The sequence below is a fragment of the Hibiscus syriacus genome, unplaced genomic scaffold, assembly GCF_006381635.1.
Source record: "Hibiscus syriacus cultivar Baekdansim isolate YM2019G1 unplaced genomic scaffold, ASM638163v2 tig00110485_pilon, whole genome shotgun sequence".
Classification (NCBI taxonomy): Eukaryota; Viridiplantae; Streptophyta; class Magnoliopsida; order Malvales; family Malvaceae; genus Hibiscus; species Hibiscus syriacus.
Window position 1 is genome coordinate 34,320 of NW_024062760.1, and position 18,629 is coordinate 52,948.

Here is an 18,629-nt window from a genome sequence, read left to right on the forward strand (position 1 = left end):
GGGTTATGCATGGAACGCATGTATTATTACTTTCCAGTCAGAGGAGTTGCTAAATGACGCATGTTTAAACAAAAGGGATGAACTACTGTTCTGGTTTGATTGGCTGGACTTTTTAGTTCTGGAGAATGAATACCCATGGCTTTTTGTAGTGTGAAACTCATTGGGGTTCCCTTGAATTGTTGGCAAGATTCGTTCTTTTCCAGTTTGGCTAATCTTGGGGAAAGCTAGTGTGTATCCAGGAAAAGACGAGGAAGAAGAAAGATCTGGCAGTCGCAAAATTGATTATGAGGGTGGATAGCCCGTTTGATATTCCGTTATCATCGTCCATTCATACTAAAGGGCGATCGTTTGTAATAAAAATTAAGAATGGGTTGTCATTAACCGACTCTTCGTGCAAATTTGACCAGATAGCTGAGGATGAATTTGGAGATTTATGGTATTCAAAGTCGTCGGAAAGTTCGGACGATGGTGATCGGAGTCTTCTGGGGGAGAAGGAAAATCAACTGTCATACCTTGAGTCACAGGACAGGGTGATGTCGTGGCTTGAGGAGGGGGAGGACATGTGGCAATCATAGAAGCTCATCAGAAACTAATGTTGTGGGGGACTCGAGGATCCTTCCATTAAGGATGAGGAAAGATAATGTTAATATTAATGGGAAAGGGCATGATCGTCTGAATATTCAAAGTGTTGGTATAGGGGAAAGTGTACAAGAAGGCTCGAGGGGGAGATTAATAATTTGAGAAAAAATGATAGGGTCCCAACTACCTGGGGCATCGGAGTGCATGTAGAACTTGCGGGTTTGGGTTTGAGAGAATTTGTGCGAGATCCTTCATTTCGGCCTGATGATGCGAATATAGGCCCAATAAAGATAGCACCGATTATTCTCTACCAAAGGAAGATAACATTAATTCAGCTAGGCCTGATACGGGTCTCGGTTATTTCTTGGAATATAAAGGGTCTGGGGAGAAATGAAAAATCCAGGGTGGTAAGGAGATTGGTGAAGGAGAGGAAACCAGTTTTCGTTTTCTTACAGGAACCCAAAATGGAGATCTTCAAACGGGCTTTACTGAGAAGATTGAATGGGGAAAGATTACAAGGTCACTATTTTTCGTCAGCTTCTGATACTGTAAGGGGTGTTTGGATGGTGGAATGTGGGATTCTCATAGTAATGGAATCCACATTCTCCCGTTTGGTTAGCCTAGAAATCTCATTCTCAGTAATGTAAGATTACCGATAGTGAATTTTTGGTGTATATTATCGGAAATGTTATTACCTCTATTTCCTTAGGTATTGTTGGATTACCAGTGTTTTGAATTAAAATGCCCTTAAATTTTTATTTTTTTTTCAAAAATATATTTATTCTGTCATTGAATAATATAAATTCTACGAAGGTTAAATTAAAAATTTATTCTTAAACTATTTTAGATTTACAAAAAAAAAAATCTATAATTAAAATTTAATATAAAGTTCAGGGGTTAAAATAAAATTTTACCCTTTCATTAAACCTTTTTTTATATTTTTAATTTTGTAAAAAATATATAAATATTATGAATTTAAATTTTTAAAGAAAAAATATAAATATTTTCCAACTTGTAATATTATACAAATATATAATAAGGACAATTTGGTCAAATATACATTCTAATAATCTTTTATTCTTTTAACCAAACACGATAATCTTACATTCCTGCTAAGCTAACCAAACACAAAATACAACATTCTTAGTAATCTTATTCCCTGGTAATCTTACATTCCGTGAACCAAACGCCTAAGGGGATTAATTTCTTTTTGGAATAAGAACTTTTTTTGAAGTTTCAGATCAAGTCTATCATCCGAGATTCATGACGATTGTGGGCATGATTAGAGATAAAAATTTCATGTGGGTTCATCAATATTTATGGTCATGTTGTTGAAGAAGAGAAAGAAGTTTTCTTCAAGGAATTACTGGTTTTTGTTGACCAACTGAGAATTCATGTGTGTATAGGTGGAGATTTCAATGTATATTTATCAACAGAAGAAAAAATTGGAGTCAACCAGAATTGGAACAAGATAAATATTCTTAGAAGCTTCATTCACCAGTCTAATAGAGAAAATCCTTCTTCGGTAAGACTAGATCGTTTTCTGGTTGACAGCAGGTGTGTGACAGTTTATCCAGATATTGCTCAGTTGCTTTTCCCGAAAACTTTATCGGACCATAATGCTATTGAATTGGCTTCATAGGAAGTGAATTGGGGATCGAAACCTTTTCGGCTGTATAATTATCTGCTGGAGGATGAGGATTTCGTCAACATGGTAGAGTCCACGATAAAAACTTTGAAGTTGGAGAACAAAAGAGGATGCATACTGAGTATTATCAGAGGAACTAAATCCGAAATGAAGAATTGGCCGAGGAATATTTCTAAAAGACTACCATAATTAATCCAAAACCTAGAGGAGAAGATTAATTCTATGGAGACTACATTTCAACCGGGGGGTCTCTCTTCCGATGATCGGAAAGTTTTGATTGCTTACAAAAAGGAATTGTGGACTATATATCGCAATGAAGGGAGTATTTAGTTCCAGAATTCTAGATCCAAATGGATTAAAGACGAGACCGTAACTCAAGGTATTCCATTCTTGTGCTTTGATAAGGAGAAGGATAAATACCATTAAATCACTGAAAGTTGGTGGGAGAGAGGCCTCGGATCCCATGGTTATTAAAAAGAGTATTCACGATTTTTTGAATTGTACTTATAATTGTTCATCTGCTCTGGATATAGAAGGGATGGATCTTATTTTCTCGAAGCTTTCGAATGAACAAGTTACATATCTAGAAAAGCCGCTCTTAGAGGTGGAAATATGGGATGTTATATCATCTTCGGACAGTAACAAAGCACATGGACCAGACGAGTTAAATATAGGATTCTTAAAGAAATATTGGCCAAGTTTAAAGGATCTGATTCTAAGATTTTTTAAGGATTTCTACTTGGGTAAGGAGTGGGAAAATGGGATTAATCATACTTTCATTACTTTGATCCTGAAAAAATTAAACTCGATTGAATTGGAGGAATTTAAGCCTATTAGCCTATGGGCAAACCTTATAAAATGCTGTCAAAAGTTCTTTCTCTGAGGCTTAGGTCCTGTATAAATAATATTGTAAGTCCGGTTCAATTTGCCTTTATCCCGGGGGGGGGGGGCAAATTCTTGATTGCTTGTTCATGGATAACGAATGAATTGATTACTGGAGAAAAAAAGGGCGTCGAGATTTTGTGTTGAAAGTTGATTTTAAGAGGGCGTATGACTCCATTAATGACCTCTTCTTTTCCGAACCTTAAGGGAGATGGTCTGAGCATTGGATATCGTGGATTGTTAAATGTGTATCCTTTGCTTCCATTTCTATACTTGTTAATGGGTCGCTACGGAGGAATTTGGAATGACCAGGGGTTTTCGACAAGGTTGCTCCCTCTCTCCTTTGTTGTTCAATTTGGTAGGGGAGGTGCTGAATCTGTTGCTTGCAAAGGCAGTCTCTTTGGGTTTGTTAAGGATTTCAAATAGGTAAGGATGGCAATTCCTTCTTGTTTTCTCATCTCCAATTCGCAGACGACCTTATTATTTTTTGTGGGGCTTCGGAAGGACATATTAGAAATGTTATTAGAGTGTTACGTGTCTTTGGTTTGATGTCTGGTTTGATTTTGAATTGTTAAAAAAAAAGATTGTTTGAGATAAATGTAGATGAGGAATCTCTCAAGAATTGGTCTCTAGCAGTGGGTGTTTTTGTGGGTCATTTCCCATCGGAATATCTTGGTCTTCCCCTTGGACTCAAAAGGAATTTGGTCCGTCTCTGGGATCCCATTATTCAGAAATTCTATGAGAAACTTGTTGGCTGGAAGGCGTTTACTCTCTCTATGGCAGGCAGATTAGTTCTTCTAAAATCGGTTATCGCAGCCTTGCCGATGTACTACTTATCAATGTTTAAATTGCCACGTTCTGTGTGTAAGAAGTTGAATTCCATCATGGCTTCTTTTCTATAGGGTGGCAACTTGGAGAGGAATCAGATTCATTGGATTAAATGGTCCTCGCTATGCCTTGCAAAGGAAAATGGAGGGTTGAGAATTCCCGATATTGATTTACTAAATCGAGCTCTGTTAGGGAAGTGGGCTTGGAAGTTTGGAACGGATACAGTTTCGTTATGGAAGAGTTTGATTTACTGCAGGTATAATATCGACTCCCCATCTTTATTTCTTGATAATTTTACGTTTCCACAAGTTTCTTGGATATTGAGAGATGTTGTGAATAACCATGCGAAGGATGATTTGTTTAGTTCTTGTTTTCGAAGTAAAATTCGAGCACGAGTAGGGGATGGCAAGGCAATCGCTTTTTGGCACGATAAGTGGATCGGGGATGCCCCTTTAAAAGATCAGTTTTCGAGAATCTTTGCTCTTTCTTCGAATAAAGATGGGAAAATTTCTGAGATGGGCAAATTGGCTCGATGGGTTGGTTTTGGGATATTCGAGTTAGGATAAATCTTAGTGATTGGGAATTGGATCTTTGGTTAAAAATTATGGAGTTACTAAGTAATTGGAGTGTCAAATAAGGCGTCAATGATGGGTTGTGGTGGACAGGCAATGGGGATGGGCATTATTCTGTCAAATCTTGTAGGAGAGAAATTCTAAATTCGACTGGAAAGGACCCCTTTTGGAATAATTGCGTGTGGATCGCATTAGCCCCACCAAGGGTGGAATCTTTTACGTGGCAGGTGATTCATAAGAAAATAGCTGTGAGAACGAAATTATTTAAGCGAGAAGTTCCGGTTGTAACTGATATTTCTTGTCCATTATGTAAGTTTACACCAGAACATGTTTATCATTTGTTCCTATCGTGCAATGTTGCCTGGAATATTTGGTTGTATTTTTTCCGCTTCTGGAATATCTCTTCGACTCTTTCGAACGATATCTATTGTCTCCTGTCAGTATGAAAGTCGCTTGTTCCTCGATCACGGTTCTGGCCCTTCATCCCGGGCGGTTATTATATGGTCAATTTGGAAACCAAGGAATTCTGTTATTTTTTAGGAGGGGGTAGTTGATTTCTCAAGTCTTTGTTTCTTGGCTAGGTTCCGTTTGGCTTCCTGGTTTTCAGCCAAATTTCCTGAGGCTTTGTTGCTGCTCGATTCCTTAATTGGTGACCCATCTTTAGCAGATTCCCTTGAGCTTTCTAATAATCGACCTCGAAAATTATCATGTTACTTGAGCCGGTTTCCTTCTCCAGAGGGGTTTTTAAAGTTGAATGTCGACGGAGCGATAAGTAAGGATTGGAGGAAGATAGACATTGGAGGTTTAATCAGGAATTCTCGGGGGCAACGTTATAGATTACATAAGATCTAATACAATTCGGCTCGTCATAATAAAACCAATACGGACAGATTGGGATTCGACAAAGCTCATTGGGAGAGGTTATGAGCCACCTTGTTTGCCTCTCGGTTAACATAAAAAAATTTAAGCCCGTTATTTGAGGCTAGGAACCCTCACGCTTCATTGAGCAATCCGATAGTGGAAACATCTTTGCTATGATTGGCGAGCCTATTAACGATGGACATTGCATCTTCTTCAATAATTGTGTTGTTCCAAGTTCCAACCATTTTCCAATGCGAACTTGATCCCTTGAGTAAACGCTTCAACTTCTGCAGATTCGGCGGTTAATGAGTATAAGATTTGCCTACACGTCCAACTAACCACCATACTAATATTATCTCTTACCACAACCCCAATGGCAACGACATTGCTGGATGTGCAGCAGGTCCTCCACATTAATCTTGATGGTAGAGTTAGGAGGTTTAGTCCATTTCCGAAAGCGAAAAGTGGCTGTTGATATGTGTGTCCAGCTCTCATTGATCTCAAAAAATTCAAAGCAAATGTTCCAAGCTACAATGACCACTTCTGTGTCATCCTATGTGTCACAATCGTGAATGAATTTGTTCCTTCTGTTCTATAAGTTCTACAGGAGCATTACCAATCTGGCCAGTCCAATGTGATCCAATTGAAAGGCGGACCAATTCAACCATTCTTTACAAGACTCGCCCTGTCACTCAATGATGTGAACCTTCAAGCCTGAGAGTCACAAGGTGTTTTTTGATTGTGGGTAATCCTTCAGGGCGTAAATCAACATTTCTAAGACATCCCTACAAAAAGGACAGGCTTCCTCAGAGACATGTGTCTTCTTAAGCTTCTCTCCCGTAAGAATGGCATCGTGACAAGCCCTCCCCCCAAAGATCTTAATTTTCGGTAAAATGGGCAACTTGGTAAGAATCTTCCATATTCTTTCATTGTCCCTAGGAATCTCTTTCCAGAGGAATAGCCAGTTGTACCCTGATTTAGCCGAGAAACAACCTTAAGAGTAGTGGCTCCAAATGAGCTTGTCATAATTAGAAGGGGCAATCAAGGTTCTTAGAACTTTGTCTTCATCCTTAGCTGGAAGAACTCTCCTAATTTTACCTTCGTCCCATCTTGGCATCCCTAGAAGCATGAAGTCCGAGCATTTAACAGCGTCATCTTTGTTGTCTTGATAGGAACATGTCCATTGAATTGGTGAGGAATCTCTCAATGCATACCTGAACATTCTCACATGCCCTTCAAAATCAATTCTCTAGAAAATCCCTCTTTGAGCGCTTCCTTTACTTTAAAGATGCTAGTCCACACGTGAGAAGCTTTTTCACCTAGATTGACGTCAAGAAGATCATGGTTGGGGAAATACTTTGCTTTCAAAATCTTTCCTCCTAATGATTCAGGGTCTTGAAGAATCCTCCACACTTGAGTACCCAAAAGTACAAAATTAAATAGTTTGAGGTCCCTATATCTCAATCTTCTCTTTTAGCTCTGCAGATCTTCTCCCAAGAGACCATAGTCCATCATCTTTTTTCCTGCTTTCCGGACCACCAAAATGAGCGCACTTGGGAGGTGATATCATCAATGATGCCCTCCGGGAGAAGATAGCAGGACATTGCATACGTGGGAAGTGCTTGTGCCATTTATAGTTGTTGAACATATTGTTCCTGATATTGAAACTTTTAACATTCTGTTGGATGCTATTATCAAACAAGGAGCAAATGATAAAGCTCATGAAGTATTGAAGGTGATGGATCAAAAAGGTGTGAAGGCTAATGAATTTACTTACAGGACAATGATCGGAATGTATTGTGCGCTTGGTGAAATGTGTAAGGCGAAGGATGTCTTTGATACAATGGTAACCCAGGGTTTTGCACCTGATTTAACGGCTTACAAGATGTTAATCAATGGGTATGGGAAGAGCAAAATAAAAGAAGAGACCGTGAGGTTTGCTGAAGAAATGCTCCAAAAGGGATTGACACTTGATGTGGAACCTCATAGCCTGCTAACAGGGTTGACAAGGCTATGAAAGCTGTATGTTGCAGATGGTAAGTATATTAATTAACATCTCATTCTTTTTGTCATTTGTTCCTTCAGATTTTTTCATGGATACCGCTGAAATGGAGATGATGCCAGAATAATAGCTGAACTTTGTCATTATTTCTTGAACCATCATTTGACATTAAGCCATGAACCGAAAGAAAATATGAGGCTCTTTGTAAACTTTGTGGAACTTAAGCTTGTGGCTGACTGCTGTTATTTTCTTCTTTATGCTGCGGGTTGTAAGTTTAATGGGAACCAACTCTCTTAATTGTATGATGCGTCGGACAGGTGCTACTCCTCTTTGTTTACGTGATTACATTGCATGAGAGATGTTGCTTTGATAGTATGTATCAGTATAAAATGTCACCGTCTTATTCTCCAAAATAGGCATACTTACTGCCTCTTCTCCCTTGTTAGCTACGGTCTTTTGTTCTATTTAGACTTGAGCTGGACCTGGAATCTTGTAGTTGGGCAAAATGTATTGCTCAATATTTTTTTCTCTACATTGTTAAGCTCAAACAAATGTATATTCTTGATAATATACTTCACTTGGACTAATTTTTGTGACTTCAAGATTTATCTCCTGTATGTTGGTGAGAATTGTTATGGTGTCTTTTTATGAACAAAATCGAACGCTTAATGGATATGACATTGCAGGCAAATTTGGATCATGAGATTTGAGGTCCTATTGCTATGCTATAAAGGACTGCTCTGCTCCTTTGTTAAGCTTGGTTATCTGCAACAATTCCACGAAATGAGTTGCACCTGAAAGTCTGGAAATCGAAGCTTCAATCTTCCTTCATGTAGACATCAGCTTGTGATCTCTGTTCTCGAATATCAGTGATGAAATCTGTATTGCAGATACCATGTTGTCGATTTTCTTCCGTATTTCTGAGGGCAGTATCAGTTAATAGTTCCTTCATACAGAATATATGTGAAGATGTTCATGTGCAGTACGTACCGCCGAAACGGGCACGATACAGAGACCGGGATAACATTGTATAATGTAAGGATCGGAAAACCGAATTGCATTTCACCGAGTAAATGATCTGTGTTGGTTGCTTTGTATCAGAAGTATTGCTCTGTTGTCTTGGCCAACAGTGGGTTGTATGTAAACTGTTTCTGGGTTTGAAGAACTTAATGAACACTCTAGTTACTTGCAAGGTAGCATTTGTATGAAATTTTACTCAATAAAATAATAATTTGATAAATTTTAATGATTATTTTATTCCTTTCTAATAAATTTAATATTTATTTTATAATTTTGAAAAGTTAAATGACTTAAATAAATTTTTTGAACATAGTTTAGTAACTTTTAATATACTTTTATTTATTTAATTATTAAAATGAAATACCAAATATCAAATATTTTATTTTGATATTAATTAAGAGGTTGGAGATTTAAATACACTGCCAAAATTAATTTTAACAATATTAACTAATAAACATATTTCGTGTCTCATTATAAATAAAAGGATATAACTGAAATTATGACGTGTCAAATAAATCGATTTAGATCATCTATCAATTATATCCAATAAATTTGAATTAACCAGCATTTACTCAAATGATAATCATATTATTTATTTTACATGCAATCTTAGTCCGACTAATTAATATAATAAATAGACAAAGGGCGATCTATGTAATATAAAAAGATTGCATGAACCATGAAAGAAAAAACACAAAACCCCATCACGTTTCTGTTCTCGCTTTCATCCTCTACAAATCCATAGAAACCACAGTTCTTTTGCTTTAACCATAAACTGTTGTAAAAACTGTGGCGGAGATGGGGAAGCGACGCTGTGCTGTGGTGGCGCTAGCAACGATGACGGCGGAGATGGTGGCGTTGGCGCCTCTGACAGTAGCAACAAGCAGAAGAAACATGCTGACTAATGGTCTTGGAGCGACTCCTCCCATGGGGTATTAAAACTTAAAACGTCATAGTTTTCTTCCAAAAAAACCTTGGGTTTTCGAAGATATTTATGTATTTGGAAAGTTCTTCAAAGATGGTAAAAATGTCTGGTCCATACTGATATCAGACATGACAGTAACCGTGATTTGATTGAACTTTATGTTTTTTCTGAGATTTTCCCTTTTTGAATGCAGTTGGAACAGCTGGAACCACTTTGGTGATGAAAAAATGATAAGAGAAACTGGTATATATAGGCACCATTTATTCAATTTCCTTTAAATTTATTTTGTTTTTTGATTCATGTTATCACAAATGTATCTGACACTAACTCGAATCCGAGTATCATCGGTTTCTTTCGACAGCATTTGCTCCCGTTTTGACCGGGCTCTCCAAGCTTGGATATGAATATGTTAATATAAGTATGTTGCTATACATATATGTATGTATGTGTGTATGTATTGTTCTAATCTAATATGCATGTTGCTATACATATATGTATGTATGTATTGCTGATCAACCATTTCGACTTCTGCTTCTGGTCGAGACGTAAATGTTATCGCAGGCTCCTCTTCTTCTCGGTTGCGATATAAGAAATATGACGGAAGAGACCATGAAAATCATCACGAATAAGGAAATCATTGCCGTTAATCAAGGTAAATTACATGTGCCTTTCGACATATACCGTTACGTTTCATCCTTCAATCGATTCATTCATGGGTAGTGACCTTTATACTTCATGTTATGACCTGCAATAGATCCATATGGTTTTCAAGCTAAGAAAGTTAGGATGGAAGTTGGTCAAGAGGTAAAATTTATACAGCTCCATTTTTATTATGGCCCGCAATAGATCTGAATGGCCTCGCATCGTCGAACATATTCGGATTTTATCGTCACCCTGAGCACACTTACATTGAAAGTATTGTATTGTCACATGAAGATGTGTGCCTCCCTTGGACCTCTCCATAGGGGATAAGATCTTTAGGGACAATATCATCAATGTAAGCGTACCGGGAGTCGACAATCAAAGTCCGATACTCACAGTGAAGCCGGGAAGACATCCGTAACCTGGTCGTTACACTTTTTGGTTCACTGATCTCTGCTCGGATTCCTCACTCCCGACTAATTTCAGTACTCTTCCAACATATAATTTGAATAAATATATTTGATCTTAAATTATTTCAACAATAAAATATTATGACAGTGTACTGCAATCAAAATACCAGTTGACTTAATTATAAGAAACTAAATATTAAATTAAAAATAAATTGCATGTTTAGTACTTCAACTACTTTTATTTTGTTTTGATCACTTAACTATTATTTTAAAAATCATATCTAACGTTTAATTTTGGTCATATCTCGTTAAAAGTTAACGGTGATGCTAACATGTCAGTGTAAGATAATGTTACATCATCATTGAAAAAAAACGTAACATTAAGCATGATTTTGAAAAAAAATAGTTGGGTGACCACAACAGAATAAAAGTTGGGGTTCAAAACATGTAGTTTATCCATTAAAAAGGGTTTAATTATAAATAAGTGTACAAACTATACTGATTTTTTCTAAATAGGTGCCCAAACTTTTTTGAATCATCTAAGTGCCTAACGTTACTAACGTTATTGTTTTAAGTGCTTGGGACGTAGCAATCGTTAAAAAATTCCATTAATTGACATGTGCCACGTTCTGGTAATTTTTTTTTAAATTATTATATTTATAAAAAACCCTTAATTTTTCTAAAATTACAAAAAACCCTAAATCCCTAAAAAACCAAATTCATACCCTAATCCTAACCTCCATTTTATTGGCCACAGTCGTCGTTAGCGATGCCCCCTTACCATCTCTCAGGTCGGTTTTTGTCTCCCTTACTGTAGTGCACGTCATTGGATCACCTAGGTGTCGTGAATTTAAGGGTTTGAGTTCACCGGAGGTGTGATTTTGAGTCGTGATTTTGTATTTTCCTTCGTCGAATACGCGCCATTTATGGCCGAGTTTGACTTGTCATAGGGTGTAAGTTCTGATGGAGGTCTGATTGACGTCAAATGGTGATGGTCGGTGTGAGTTTAGGGATTGAAATTAGAGTTTTCAAAGTTTTGAGATTTTTTAAAAGTTTTCCAATTTTTTTTAGTTTTTTTAAATATATAATATTATTTTTTATTTAAAATTACCATAACGTGACACGTTTAACTTAACGATGGAGTTTAACGGTGAAATTTAACGATCGTTATGGTCCAGACACATAAAGTGATAACGTTTGTAATGTTACACATATGAATGATTCAAAAAAAGGTTTGAACACCTATCTGAAAAAATTGGTATAGTTTGAGCACTTATTTTATAATTAAGCCTTAAAAAATTGACAAATTCAGAGGACTTTATCCGTAAAGAAAATACAAATATCTCATCCGTTGTTTTGTTGTAGCTTTTTTTAAAAACCAAAGTCCCACACTTTCCACTCAACGCTCTCTCAGCCTCTCAACTCTTCCAGCCCACGTCGTCGCCTTCTCCCCCATTGCTCCCCTCAACGCCCATTCGCCACCAATTTATTCCATTTTTCTATATCTTTATTTTACTGTACCATATTTTCTCGATAAGAACCAAACCAAACTAGAAATCATCACAAATTTCCAAAAAACTAATATTTTGTTTTTCTTCAAGAATTTTGATTCGATGATCATAAATAAAAAGAATTTTGATTCGAAGGTGACGTTTAACACCAACAATGTCGCTTCTCGTGTTTTCGAGCGCCAAATTCGCACCCCAGCACCCGGAACCAGTGTATAAACGTTACCCAACTTTTATTTATTTTTTGGTATTTTATTATGCGTTTCTTATTTTTTGTTGCCTACCACTTGTTCGATGATTTGTCTCAATCACAACAGGTTCATTGCGCTAGAAAATTTTACGAGAATTTAGTTCCTGGTTTCACGATATACGATTTGGAATGCCCCGACAATTCGTTTTTTAAGTTCACGGATGATGGTCAGTACTTTGTGAGTTTTAGTAGGAATCGTCAGGATTTGATTGTTTATAGGCCGACGTGGCTTTCGTACTCGTGCAAAGAAGAGGATTGTGATAATACCCACGAACTCCCTCCCCAAGCTAAGAAATTTGAGAGTTTCTTCACGCAGTTATATGTTCGATCACTTGCTTCCTGCAACGAGCTTATATGTAAAGACTTCTTTATCTACATGGAGAGTAATCAATTTGGAATTTTCGCCACTTCCACTGCTCAAATTCAAGATGCTCGTGCCTCGGATGGAGCAATCCTTGGGGTCCCATCGTTTGAAAAAATCACTATTCACTTATTGAGGTTTGTCCATCAAGATGAACACTGGCATTAGTTATAGAATTGTTTCTATAAATGGCAATTTAAGCAGTATGATGAACACTGCATTTGTTAATGCTATGAGGTTTTGTTCTTAATTTTTGTTTTGTAATTCAATCAGGTTGCAGGATGGGGTTATACTAGATGAAAAGGTATTTCACAACGATTGTGTCAATTTTACCCATAATATGGGTGCCTTCTTGTATGATGATCTGCTTGCGGTTGTGTCGCTTCGTTATCAAACAATACACATTGTTCAAATCAGGGATTCTGGGAACCTTGTTGATGTGCGAGCTATTGGTGCATATTGTCGGGAAGATGATGAGCTTTTTATAAATTCTAGTTCTCAGGCAAGATGCTTTTGCTTTTATGTTCTATATTTGAGTTTTCCACTTCAAGTATCTTAGGAATTAACTTAGGCATAGGTGATTCCACTTTAACTGTTATTACTTTCTTACTAGTAAATTTAAGTTATTGGTGTTTTTCAACTCACGCGCTTCCTGTTAGGCTGTAGATGTGGTGTTTGCTTTCGTGTTTATAAATATTTTCGAGACAAATGGCTTTCTCATCACCTTGCATCTCTGGCGTCTGCCCATAGTTTTTATCATTCATCAGTTTCAAGGAGTGTCTGAACTAACAATCTGACAATGATGATAAAACTTCACAACTTCTGACAAAAGTTATCTGCATCAGTTGTCAGGCAATCGTGGAGACCTTGCAGATAATGGTATAAATCATGACCAGCCTAATTCAAACAATTCTTTTTTGAGTGGTATCAAACAACGCTTACTTTCATTCATATTCCGAGAAATATGGAGTGAAGAAACAGATCAAACCCGGGTTAGTTAGTCGGCTTTATGCACTCCCAAAGTAATTTTTATTTCGTTTTGCTCGTGTTTAATTCTATTCTTTTGAAATTACTTTTTTTTCACATTTCTGTATATTATCAGTAGCTCTAATGAGCTTTATGAAAAGTTTCAGATATAGTTTTATCTCTTCTAATTTCAGAGATTTAATCGTAATGTTTGTTTGCTATATTAGAGGGTCCAATGCCTGAAGAAGAAGTTCTATTTCCATTTCCAGGACTATGTTGATTTGGTGATCTTGAAGGTAGAATTTTAATTTCTTATGTTCTACAAACTTGTTTTGCTGTTTTCTACGAGTCAGATAAGATTTACTTGTCTGTTCTGTTTTCTATGTCACAAATTACGCACAACTCTTGTACAGGTGCAATTCTTGGACCGGCATCACCTGCTTATCAAGTTTGGCAGTGTTGATGTGGGGGTAAGGTTTTCCTGCTTTTGCTTGTACTTATGTTACTCAGACTTGGTTGTGAGTGTCGGAAATGGGTATGTATTTGACACGGTGCATGTTGATATGTTCATTTTCCCCAAGATCTTCATGTACTTGAAGTTTTTGGAGGAACCTATCTTCATACCCTCGTTTAGTTATGTGTTGGATATGGGTGTTAGAAATGATGAGTCAGAACAATATAGACCTTATAAACAGTAAAAGTAAGCCTGAAATATTTGAGGAAATATATTCTAGTGGCCTGATGAAAGATTTTCAAAATTCATAGTTCTTTATCATAAAACCCTCAACAACACTTTCTGAATTGGAAAACTGGTTGGTTTATATATAAATATTTGATTCAAATACAATATGATTTGTTGACTTGAAAATTCCAGGGATCACGAAACACTGATCAACTTCCTGCATTTTTTGCTGTATATAATATGGAGACAACTGAAATTGTAGCATTCTACCAGGTATTATTTCATCATTATTTTGTTTTTTTTTCTCGTTTATTGAATTCTTGAACAATCACATGATCTATACTTCATTCAGAATGCAGCTGACGAGCTTTACCTTCTCTTTGAACGTTTCTGTGGCCATTTCCATGCAACATCAACAAACTCGATGTATATGAATTTCATATCTTCTCACTCAAATAATATTCATGCTCTTGAACAACTAATGTGTATGAAGAGTAAAGCCAACAGTGCTTCGCAGGTGTGAATTTCTTAATCTGAAGTTGTTGCTAGTCTACTATTTTATAGTTTTCTTGTATCTTTTCTGTAATTCTCTTCTGATGGTTAAGGTTATGCTAGGCACAATAGTGTTGTTGCTGGAAATCATTTCCGGCATGATATCTTAAGTCTTCAATCTTTGGTTTTGTATGACTAAGTCCCTGATCTTTTCTGCAGTTTGTAAAGAAGATGCTATCCTCGCTGCCTTTAAATTGTCAATCAATGAGCCCTTCTCCCTACTTCGATCAGTCGCTCTTCCGCTTCGATGAGAAGGTGTGATTCACAGGCTGCTAATACATTCCCATGCTTTTTACCTCATTTTTATGTCGAGGTTCTTTTATGTCAGGCATTTAAGGCCGTAGTTTCTCTTTGATCTATGTATGCCTTCCCTCTCCTTATTGTCTATTTGCCCCTTCGAATCCAGTTTACCAATGCCTAATCATTTTCTGGCATGTTCTTGCAGCTGATATCTGCAACTGACCGGCCAAGACAGTTGACGGATCATCCCATCAGGTTCATTTCTAGGAGGCAACCAAACATTCACAAATTTAAGATCAAGACAGGTAGTACTTTTTTTTTGTTCATATAAGGCTTAATCGAATTTCGCTTTCCATTTACACCACGATAATTGATCTTTCTGTCTATGGTTATTCCTTTGTCCTCCTTTCTCACCCTACTCGATCAAAAACTGTAAGTGCATAGAGCATGAAAAATAATAACGGTTTAACCCTTTCCGGTTTAGGTCCGGAATTCGGTAGCGCGGATGGTCGGAGCAAAAAGTATTCACATTTCCTGTTCCATCCCTTTTTGCCTTTGGCTCTCTCCTTCATCCAGCCATCTCTGTTCTTGCCACCATCGGCGGTGAATATCCATTTCCGGAGATAATTTGTAAGTATCTGCTTTGATAGCCACGATCCTCACCTTTTTCTTTTGAAATGTCCTGAGCTGGTTTTGTAGTTGATATTATTGTTGTTATTATGTATGCTTGATACTTAGGTAGTTGCTAGTTGATGACTTGATGCTCACTCATTGAGTATTGTAACCCAACCCAAACTGTAAAAATACATGCTGCTTTAAACCGTCTGATGGTAGAGCTAGTAATTTTTATAATTTATATTATTTTCTATTCGGAAATGATAAATATGTATGCTTAACACATATTTTTTAAATTTATTTGGAAGATAAACCTTTCCTATCGTCCATACCTACGTGGTATATGCATAAAAGTTTTTGTTTATCATGCAAAGTAGAGTTTGCCTTCGAAAATTTCCCATTTCATTACGCATTTATTATAACTTTTCCCCGTTATTTTATGCATAAAGTTTTAGTATATATATTTGAAAAAGGCCTCTAAATTGTGAAACTTGTTAATTATAATATATATAGTATAAAAATAGTCCTTGGTTATAGGATATTGTTTTGTTGAGTTCTTTAACTATTAAAAGTTACAAAATTATCTTCAACTATAAGGAGTTGTTTTGTTGAGTCCATCGACTATTAGAAGTTATAAAATAGTTATCTGATTATTCATTATGTTTCAAACTAGTCATTTTTTGTTAAAAAATTAACGGCAATCTGAGTTGAATGTTAATCCACTGATTGAGATATGATAAAATTTAATCTCATAATCTCAAGCGACTATCATATCTCAGTTAGCGTGTTAATGTTCAGTTCAAACGACCCTTAATTTTTTAATGGATAAAGGCGAGTTTAAAACATAATGAATAGTCGGGGACTATTTTATAACTTTTAATAATCCGTGAACTTAACAAAACAATATCCTATCGTCGGGGATCATTTTATAATTTTAAACAATTGAGAGATTTAATAAAACAATATCCTATAGTTGGAGACTATTTATGTACTTTACCCAGAAAAAAACCAAATGTAAAAGGTGGAGATATCCATCCTTTGATTTGTCTATATAATTCAAAATCCACTTTAACTATTCAAAAAACTCTACTTCATACACCTGATCAGGCCATTGAAACCCCAAATTAACCCACACCAATTGGGCTAAAGTGCAATCACGAAAAACATGCATCCCCGATTCAACAATATTGTGACATTGAGCATATAACGGATTGTTTAGAATACGTCTGTTGCAGAGATTTTGAGGGGTGGGGAAGAAATTTCGCAAAAATTTCCATACCTGAATTTTTATTTTCCATTGACATGAGCAATCCCAAACGTGACGAAACACCTCCATCTCCATTGGATCCACATCGACACGAGGGAGCAACAATCGGTATCCGTTTCTCACAGTATAGATCCCCGATTTCTCTCCTCCCCATACTCTACAATTAGCCTACTCGAAACTGGATAAATTAATACCAAGCATAATCTTCGTCTTTACCGCACTGAATAATCTTCGAATGAGCTCTTTCTTCCACCTCTTTGTTTCCACATCGATCAAGTCAGCCTCCAATTTCTGCTGAATCTGTCCTCGCAGAAACAATTCGGGTGGGCAACCAGAAATCGTTTCATATGGAAATTGAGTTTCCATTGCCCACCTTCCATCGTAGGCCAGACATCAAGAGGCCCTTCGCACTATGTACCCCTCCAGATATACGATGGCGTTAAACCTAACCGAGATGATAAGAAATCCCCATTTGAATAATATTTCGCCTTAAGAAACCTTCCCACCAAGGAATTCGAAGTATGAAACAGCCTCCAGCCCTATTTTGATAAAAGAACTACATTAAATTTGCCCATGTCCCGAACGCCAAACCTCCCGACTCCTTCAAATGACACGAGGACGACCATAAACGGTGGATCTTGAATTCTATAGACACAACTCAAATTTCATAAACTCAACTTGAAAAAAAATTAAATAAAGTTTGAGTTATAAAATAGATCTCGTTAATTAAAATAACTCATAATTTTTTTACTTGATTCGACTCGATCAAATACTCACTCTTACATCCTAGGTTAAAATGATACTTTATTTAAAAGTTCATAATCAAATTAGTATCTCATCTAAAATTTAGAGGTCAAATCAAAAGTATCTTTCGACTAAAGTGTTACATCATCAAACTAACTTGAATTAAAGGCTCAGTGATTAAAACATAATCATTGATGACATAAATGACCAAAATTCAATTAATCGATAATGAAAACAATCCAAATAAAACTTTTTTGAACTTCATGATAAAAAAATGTTCAAACAAAGGTCCAAACATGGAAACTTTTATGATAAAGTTCTTGGAAGGAACCCTATATCATCTTCACTAGCCAACGAGGTGATTGTTAGTTCTTGGAAGGAACCCTATATCAACAGCTGTTGATGGAGGTGATTGTTGCCGCATTTCTTTGACAATAGATATCCAACCGTCGAAGGATTCATTCGAGAAAGTATGGAAATGACTTGCTAGTGGTATATAGGCCCCTGTAGATTGTTCCGAGAAAGACTCAATGCTCCAAGAAACGTCAACTGGGTTAACTGCTTCGGGATTCTCTCTTGGAGCTTGTTTGTTGAGAGATCTAATGGCTATCTCCCATATAATTTGGACCAGTTTTGCTTTCCTGAATATCTCTCATTGCTTTGAAATTATCAAAGAGTGCATTAAAATCTTGTATGTCTCCATGGAATCTATTAGATTGAAGAACAAGAATTTGCAGATTCGGCAGCGTGCCTAACCCACATGGAAATGTGTCGACCTACAGTCCCCAATGCTTAACCCTTTAATAATTGAGATAACTTGATTCGGTTTCTTTATTAATTTAGGTGATTACAAGTGGTAGTATTTGTTATAAAGATTTTCAACTATTTGAAAATAAACGCTCACATACCTTACAGTTGTTAGTGCGAACTTGAAACTTCTAAAGATAAAAATTGTCCTTTTAACCACTGAGGTCGTTTGATTTATATACATAGGGTCAAAATGTTATATGATTAATAATAGTTTTACAGGCACAATCCCTCAAACACTTGTCATCATGTCCATTCTGGAGATCTT

At 36.5% G+C, this 18,629-nt stretch overlaps 1 protein-coding gene across 1 annotated transcript; it reads left to right on the forward strand.

Annotated features, from left to right (window-relative positions):
- Positions 1–11,760: 11,760 nt before the first annotated feature.
- LOC120129373 (light-mediated development protein DET1-like) lies at positions 11,761–15,694 on the forward strand. The gene is made up of 11 exons (XM_039146892.1): positions 11,761–12,090; positions 12,195–12,625; positions 12,762–12,990; positions 13,334–13,480; positions 13,682–13,750; positions 13,868–13,924; positions 14,329–14,409; positions 14,489–14,653; positions 14,848–14,943; positions 15,134–15,233; positions 15,413–15,694. Exons 1-11 carry the CDS (start codon positions 11,983–11,985, stop codon positions 15,553–15,555), a joined length of 1,626 nt encoding a protein of 541 aa, XP_039002823.1. The 5' UTR covers positions 11,761–11,982; the 3' UTR covers positions 15,556–15,694.
- The last annotated feature ends 2,935 nt before the right edge of the window (positions 15,695–18,629 follow it).